Raw genomic sequence first — 8,707 nt, 5'->3', positions numbered from 1 at the left:
GTCAGATGGTACTTAACAGTGGGCTGCTAAATATGATTCAGATGACTGAATCTGCACGGCCGTAGCATTTCTTAATGCCTAAGACGCCCTAGTTGCCAACTATGCATTGTTTTCTTCACACGCCACGTGGAAGGAAGCTAGCAAGTCAACCTCGGCAATAGTTGCTCTAAGATGTAATAAGAGCAGTTTCAAAAACCAAAAAACCGAGGCCCTGATAGATACTGAAGATATCAACATCTTTGAAATTGTCATCTCACAGCAAAAACTACAAGCACTTGAGCCCCCGGCGAAACGAAACAATTCTACATTCTCTACCTTACCAAATTCCAAAAATGCATAGCTGAGACAACAGGATTCGAAACTACGGAACGGGAGGTGGCGTCAAACAAGTTAGAACACGCTGCAGGCCATTTACATTCTTGGGTCTGAAGGAAGCTGAGCATGGAAAGTCTAAGGCAATCTGTTCTTCGGCACAAGGGCGCCCGACGAGGGCACACCCTGATCGGTGCTGAGGATGATGCTTGCCCAGTTGGAGGAGCGGTGCACTATCCTTGACGGGATGCGGTCGCTGTCTTCACCGCCTGATGCTTCATACCCGTCACTGGTTGATCTAGACAGCTGAATGCCGTGATGTGGAGTGCTTCCCGGGGCAGTGAGAGCTACCAGCTGCAAGTCTTCAGCTGCGGACGAGGAGACACCTGAGAACCGGTACAAGTGCAGATCAGGTGAATCCAGACTGCTATCTGGAGACGAGCCATCAACGTTGGCGGAAGATGCAGCTCTACTTGGATGAAAAGCACTCCGCGCCTCAAGTTGCAACGGTGCTAGGCTGACCATGTCATTGCCATTACTATCGATAGCATCTGTAGATATTTTCGCGACAGGCTTGAGAGAGAGATCACCATGGGGCCTTCCTCTCCTATTTGTTCTGGTCATGTTATCAGGTCCTAGATCAATCCTGCTGCTCATGCCTCCATAGCTACTGTCTGTTTCATGACCGAGTGAATACTCATATCTTCTAATGGGCACTAAAACCTTGGACTTCTTCCTTGCTTCGGCAGCAACTCGAGAAACTTCTTCTGCATTAAGACGAGCCAGTGCCCATGGACTAATTTTCACAGCCCCTGAGGTTTTCTTCCTCCTTACTTCTTCGTCTTTTCTCTTGGTAGCGGAGTTATGTGAAGAACCAGCCTCTGATGGAATAACGTCAAACTGCAAAGGAGTTTGAGTGCTTCAGATTATTTGTGAGCTGAGGGGAAAATGCTGATGCAGAAAAGGGAATACGTCTATCTATTATAACCATGTGTGCGGAACTTATAACGGCACCTAAGTGCATTCGTTGCCATTTACAAATGCTAAATTATAACAGTTCAAGAAATTTCAAGATGTCCAAGTCATACCAACAATCAGCGTGACTGTTTAAATAATAATCAAACAGCTATGATTACTTCACCACATGAGTAATTACTGAGGCTATAAATGTAACACATGATGTGCAAACAACCACCTTCACTTTTCCAGCAACAGCGCCAGTTCTAATGTCAATTTTTGTCTCGTTATTCATTAAGTTCGATGATGTAGGGTTCTCACCTGATCTTCAAGAAACAGTCTTGGAGGGGTACACCATGAACCACGACGGAGTGCACCAAAGGAACTAGTACTGCTAAGCCCACCATAGGAGCTTACATGAGACATCTGTGGACTCTGCTCCCCACTAACCTCTTCTTGTTCTTGCTCTCTCAGGGCAATGATGTAGTCGTATGTACTGATTCCCTGCATCAAATTGGTAAAATGGTACTTAGTTTTAAAATAGACCACCTTGAAAGGCAACAATACAAACTATCCATGATGTCAAAATATATTTGCTAATTCAGAGAAAAACTAAGTAATCCGTTCATTTTCGCTGTTTTCTTTGCAGTTTATCAGTGATACGATAACATAAAAATCATGGACCCGTGATATAACAGTTGTTTGCTCAATATTTACATGTATGTTATCAAATCAATGTTCCCAGTGTCAGGCTAAGTGTCACAAGTTCACGTTTTCCACAAAATATTTGAGTGAGGTGGTCTCAGAATTTGAAATATAAGCTAATCGCCAATAGCACAGGGATAGTAATGGAATCGCTGCGCTGGTATAACAATGGTTACAAATATAAGATGGTGACAGGACTTGCCTTCTTGATGAGAAGGATGTGGAAAAAGAGAAGTTGAGCAATCGGCAGTAAAGCAATCATAGCTAGGATGGTACAGGATGCCTGCGTGAACGAGGATCAATCATTTTAGTACTAGTTCAAGAAAGATCGAGTAAAACACTTAGCACTTTCAACAGCGAATTAGAAAGAAGTAGGATGATTGAACATACCACCACAATGATGAAAGGCGCTACAGAGAAGCTGCTTCCTAGCTTTGACACAATCTGCATAGAGAATTCCTTTCGCTGAACAAAGCAGAGAACTAGCACCAATACTCCAGTTGCTGATTGCAGGATAAGCTGGTCCAAAGTGCACAAACCATGCAGACCTGTCAATGGTCAACTAGGATGAAAAGGACCAGGAATAAAATGCTCTCTCCAACAATGATGACCAAATTCAAATGCATAAGAACAACTGTGTTGTAGAATGCAGTTGATGCCTGGAAAATGCTTACATGATTATACTAAGATCAGAGCCATCTGCAGCATTTCTGTAAAAACAATCTACCAAAGCATGATAGAGAACACGAGCTTACCAAGAAAAGGGCTGTTGTCATTAGAAGAAAAAACCTCCTATAGTTTCTTTTTCCGATACAATTGTTGAGCCACTGTTGAGATTGAGCAATTCATGAGAGTTAATATATACTTGCTAATTAAAATAAGAAGACTTGCTCATGACCATATATAAAGAGATATATTTATTCAGGTGTATGTTACCCTGCAGTGATGATCAAAACCGTCCACACATTTGTCACAAACTCTGCAATGCTTACTGTACTTCAACACCTACACAAAAAGCAACACGTTAAATACTTGCATGCAAAAGCATACATCAACACCAGCAGGTGAAAGAAACATACCTCGACTTCACAAAGGCTGCAGAAAAACATCCCATCTTCACTGTCTTGCTGCTCAGAGGACCATTCACGTGATTGGCAGCAGGAAAAAACAAAAGAAAGAGGGCGGAATATAAGGAGAAATGCAGAGAAAATTGCACTGCAGCAAGATGAGCTTTTGTTCTTCAGTTCAGTCATTGACTTTTCATTAGCATCAGCAACCTCATGTTCTCTCTTTTCTCCAGTTCCCTCTAGTCGTAATCCAACATCTGAAACACCTTGTATGGACTCCTTCAGGCGCCTATGCTTGCAGCCTCCATACAATCTTTGGTACTTCTTTGATTTGAAGACCCCTGGATCTGCTGGATCCGTCGCAGCACACCAGATGTACAGAAAGAATACACATAAAACCTAAAGAAAAGAAGGTTACACGCTTTTATCAGATGTTAAGTTAAACAGCTGCTTTAACCATTGCAGTGCTAAGTAAATTCATAATCGGGTTCTGCTGAATAGATTATTTTCTATAATAATAAAGGGTATGACTTGATAAAATAGTCATATCACCACATATTCACAATAATTCCTAATCATAGTTTAGAGTTTAACTGTAGTGAAAAGGTGTTATCAGGCAAAAAAAGGGAAAGGTGCAGTTAGCATTAAGTGTGCCCAAAGAAGTGTATCTACGACAACCTCCAGGTGTTAAATCATGCTTTAGTGCCTTCCATCATCACAATAAATTTTCAGTTTTGTGAACTTAATCATGTAATGTTTTGAAGAAAATCAGATTTCATCCAGAAACATAAGCAGACCATGATTCCCTGATTTCTGACTGTAATAGCACATGGTTAATATTCGTCCCGAAGAACAAGAAATATACATGGTTAATCATGAAGAAAGGAAAAGTGTGCTGGCATGATGATGCATGCCACTCTGTAATACATGCATACAGATGTTAAAAAAGATGCCTGAAGACCAAAAAGGTGCCCTCATGAATATTACCAACTCATTACAGCATAGATACAACATTTTCCAAAGAACTTGGGCAGGACCATGATGTTGCTGCCACTCTGTGGGCTACAAAGAAGTAAAGAATAATGCAGGGATAGTCCATTTGCAGGATATAACATTACCTAATCCAAGGAAACTCCTTTCTCAGCTTGGCATGATTATAACAAGACAGCACCGAAACCATACCATGGTATCGGAAAGATAGGACCACAAGAAACTACTAATATAATTGTAGTAAATACAACTTAAATTACATCTCTCTCAATTAAACTGTAATGTGGGGATTAACCCTACGGCCGGCGTGGCCCGGTTGGTTAGGACCCCAGGGTCTAGCACCTTTCAGTCTTTATGTTCTTAGGCAGGAACCTTAGTTAATTTTGAGTATGTATTGGGCAAGAGACAGTTCTATTTCATTACAGCCTTCCAGTACAGTCTTGTGTAGCCACCCATTATACAAGGAGGCAATCACGTTGGTTTCCGGAAACTATCAATCTATCTCTCACCATTATCTTTGTGGTTCTGTGTGCCGTTGACAGCGACACAGCGTCAGCCCAGAGGCTCCTCCTGGCCTGGGCTACGGCCTCGGATCAATGGACCATAACGTTAAACAGAGTTACAAAAGCCTACCAACCAAACAGTGTACAAATTCTGAACTGCCCAAAGGTACTGCTAAATTGGATTGAGCAAAGAAGCACTAAGAGTACAGAATGTATAATTCCTGATTGCCCTTAATAATACGACATTGTTTGCACCGCCATCACATACAGAAACTCAGAAAGTAGCCCTCATATACTGCTCCTAACCTTGAGAAGAAAGCAAAATTTACCAACCACGAATGCAGGACAATGACTTGCAGGGTTAGGCATGTCACATGACAATGCCAGAATTGGCCAGAAGACTACCCTCGAAGCGAGCTTGTACCACCCTCCAACAAACAAACGAGCAAACACAGAAATTCAACCGCATATGGAAGACTGCTAAATAGCCCATTTCAAGGTGAGAACTACTACTTTGTTTGGGCACTTCCCCCAAGTTCCAGCAACCACTGCTTAATGGGCCCATCATGCAGCACCAAGATTGGGATCCAAAATGTGCCAAACCACAGGGCGTTCACTCACCCTGTCAGCAAGGAAGAGGGGGCAGGCAAGAGTATAATTACCAGAGGAGTGTAGAGCCCCATGGCGGCATCCTGGAAGACCTTCCTCCCAACAAAGGGCGCGAAGAAGACGTAGAACGCGAACGCCAGCGCCACGAACACGGACACGGCGACCACCTGCAGCAAGCAAGCAAGCATCCGTCCGTCGGCCCCTCGCCGCGGAAAAGAAGGGAAAATGCACAAAATTTCACCGCCGGGGAGGCAAGAACAGACCTGGAGAGGGTGGTAAGGGAGCTGCCACCCATGCCGCCTCATCGGCTCGCCCCTGACAACCAGCACGGCTGAGAGAAGACGGAAGAAATGCCTGACGGAACGGAACCCTCCTTATTCTCGCATCAAAGGGCGCCGCCGATCAGTGCGAGAGGGAGAAAGGTCCGGCCTTTCCAGGAATCAAGAAGTAGCGCGGCCGGCCGGCGGCCGGCGCATGGATTTGATCTGTGGGAGGGGACGGGAGGCAGGAGGAGGGGTTTGGGAGGGAGACCGGAGGAGAGAAGGGGCATTAAATGCGGCGCTGCTCAGATTTACGGGGGGTGGAGGGGGAGCGAAGCCAAGCAAATCAAGCAGCGAGGGAGGGAAGGCTGGTTTTCTTTGGGCGCTCACGTGAAGCTAGCAGCTATAGGCCATGGGGAAGACTGTGGCAGTGGCAGGGGACTCTGCATGCTGGACCGGGGTGACCGACTGACTCGCTGCCTGCCTGTCACTGTGGGGCTCAGTAGCACGGCCGCGCTTCCCAGTGACCTTTGGTGTAGCTGCTTGTTTGGTTCACGTGTTTGTTCCAGGGCATTTTGGGTACTCTCCCCGTCAAAAAAATTTGTCTCAATCTTGTCCCTCAAATGGATGTATCTAGCATTAGGGGAACAAGCTTTTCCGGACAGAAAGAATACTTATCTTAGTTGGATCTGTTTGAGCTAATGCAGAATAAAAATTAATACATGTATGTAATTTGCTTGCCTGCATTAGGCTTCATGCATGAGGGAAGCAATTTCTACCACGTTGTTTGATTGAATGTGTCGTTGTTGTTACACAAACAACACGTTGTTTGGTTGCAAACGGCATCAGATGTGATCACTACTTCTCATTAGCAGTGACCTTACCACACACTGAACATTGTTCTGTCCTAACTAGAAAACAATTGACAGTTTATCCTAACTACTAGCAAATGATGGTACAAGTTATTAAGAGCCAATATGGCTGAATAGGGAAAAGTTCAACTAGGTGGAAGTCCATCATCTTCTGGTTTTGATTCCTCTTCCTCTTCTTCTTCTTCTGTTGTTGTGCTTCTTCTTCTTCTTCTTCTTCTTCTTCTTCTTCAGACTCTTGTCTGACCTCTGTTATCCCATATTGTCTAAACCCACACCAATCTTTTGTTCTTACGCGCTTTGTTGCCAAACGCCTTCACACCATGGTCGGTACTGATCACATCATCAGATATCACATCTTCCTCCTCTGGCACAAGTTCATCACAATCCCATTGTAGGATCCGATTGTGAATGATGCAACATGCAAGAATAAGCTTAGTCTGGGTAGGGTAAGGGTGGAATGGCTTCTGATCCAGGATCTTAAACATATTCTTCAGAGCTCCAAATGCCATCTCAACCGTTACTCTAAGGATGGTGTCTTTGAGATTGAACGGTTCCCGATGAGTCCTATGATAGTTTCTACCAGAGAACCCGTTCAGATGGTACCTGGTTTTCCTGAAGGGTGGAATAACACCAGACCGACATGCATAGCCAGCATCACCTAGGTAGGACTTGCCATCTGGTATGTTGATGCCATCCGGTCTACACATGTTGTCACTTAGAATGTTAGCATCATGTGTTGATCCTTGATACGTCTCCAACGTATCTATAATTTTTGATTGTTCGATGCTATTATATTATCTGTTTTGGATGTTTTACATGCATTAATATGCTATTCTATATTATTTTTGTGACTAACCTATTAACCTAGAGCCCAGTGCCAGTTTCTGTTTTCCTTGTTTTTGAGTCTCGCGGAAAAGGAATACCAAACGAAGTCCAAACGGAATAAAACCTTCGCGATGATTTTTCTTGGATGAGAAGACACCCAGGAGACTTGGATTGCAAGTCGGAAGAGCCACGGGGCGGCGACAAGGGGGGAGGGTGCGCCCCCTACCTTGTGGGCCCCTCAGCGACCCCCTGACCTAGATCTCCCTCCTATATATTCACATATATTCCCAAACCACCAGAGGCATCCACGAAAACACTTTTCCACCGCCGCAACCTTCTGGTCCTGTGAGATCCCATCTAGGGGCCTTTTCCGGCATCATGTCGGAGGGGGATTCGATCACGAAGGGCTTCTACATCATCTCTATTGCCTTTCCGATGAAGCGTGGGTAGTTTACCACAGACCTACGGGTCCATAGCTAGTAACTAGATGGCTTCTTCTCTCGCTTTGATTCTCAATACCGTGTTCTCCTCGATGTTCTTGGAGATCTATCTGATGTAATCTTCTTTTATGGTGTGTTTGTCGAGACCCAATGAACTGTGGATTTATGATCTGTTTATCTATGAATATTATTTGAATCTTCTCTGAATTCTTTTATGTGTGATTTGATATCTTTGTAATTCTCTTCGAACTATCGGTTTACTTTGGCCAACTAGATTGGCTTTTCTTGCAATGAAAGAAGTGCTTAGCTTTGGATTCAATCTTTCGGTGTCCTTTCCAGTGACAGTAGGGGAAGCAAGGCACACATTGTATTATTGACATCGAGGATAAAAAGACGGGGTTTACATCATATTGCTTGAGTTTATTCCTCTACATCATGTCATCTTACTTAAAGTGTTACTTTGTTCTTCATGAACTTAATACTCTAGATGCAGGCAGGAGTCGGTCGATGTGTGGAATAATAGTAGTAGATGCAGGCATGAGTCGGTCTACTTGACACAAATGTGATGCCTATATTTCATAATCATTGCCTTGGATATCGTCATAACTTTGCACTTTTCTATCAATTGCTCGACAGTAATTTGTCCACCCACCGTAATATTTGCCTTCATGAGAGAAGCCTCTAATGAAACCTATGGCCCGAGGGTCTATTTTCCATCATATTAGTTTCCGATCTATTATTTTCCATCATATTAGTTTCTGATTTACTATTTTGCAATCTTTTACTTTCATATCTATAAACCAAAAAACCCAAAAAAAATTACCTTTTGTTTATCTATCTCTATCAGATCTCACTTTTGCAAGTGACATGAAGGGATTGACAACCCCTTTATCGCGTTGGGTGCAAGTTGTTTGATTGTTTGTGCAGGTATTGGTGGCTTGTGCGTTGTCTCCTACTGGATTGATACCTTGATTCTCTAACTGAGGGAAATACTTATCTCTACTTTGCTGCATCACCCTTTCCTCTTCAAGGGAAAAAACAACGCAAGCTCAAGAAGTAGCAGGAAGAATTTCTGGCGCCATTGCCTGGGAGATCTACACCAAGTCAAGACATACCAAGTACCCATCATAAAACTCTCATCTCTTGCATTACATTATTCACCATTTG

The 8,707-nt window shown here is 43.6% G+C and overlaps 1 protein-coding gene across 2 annotated transcripts; it reads right to left on the bottom strand.

Annotated features, from left to right (window-relative positions):
* Window positions 1-217: 217 nt before the first annotated feature.
* LOC123044344 (probable protein S-acyltransferase 22) lies at window positions 218-5,787 on the bottom strand. Of its 2 annotated transcripts, XM_044467070.1 has the most exons (10): window positions 5,407-5,787; window positions 5,197-5,310; window positions 3,252-3,440; window positions 3,054-3,101; window positions 2,911-2,979; window positions 2,730-2,801; window positions 2,365-2,493; window positions 2,177-2,257; window positions 1,591-1,773; window positions 218-1,212 (listed from the first exon to the last, which is right to left on the bottom strand). In XM_044467070.1, the coding sequence occupies exons 1-10, from the start codon at window positions 5,446-5,448 to the stop codon at window positions 451-453; spliced, it is 1,689 nt and encodes a 562-aa protein (XP_044323005.1). In that variant the 5' UTR covers window positions 5,449-5,787; the 3' UTR covers window positions 218-450. The 2 variants fall into 2 exon arrangements, with proteins under 2 accessions (XP_044323005.1, XP_044323004.1); XM_044467069.1 differs by having other exon boundaries at window positions 3,054-3,440; window positions 5,407-5,784.
* Window positions 5,788-8,707: the final 2,920 nt, after the last annotated feature.

Source organism: Triticum aestivum, chromosome 2B (genome assembly GCF_018294505.1).
Source record: "Triticum aestivum cultivar Chinese Spring chromosome 2B, IWGSC CS RefSeq v2.1, whole genome shotgun sequence".
NCBI lineage: Eukaryota > Viridiplantae > Streptophyta > Magnoliopsida > Poales > Poaceae > Triticum > Triticum aestivum.
The sequence above is the reverse complement of the archived record's forward strand: the minus strand, read 5'-3'. Positions and strand labels throughout refer to the sequence as shown.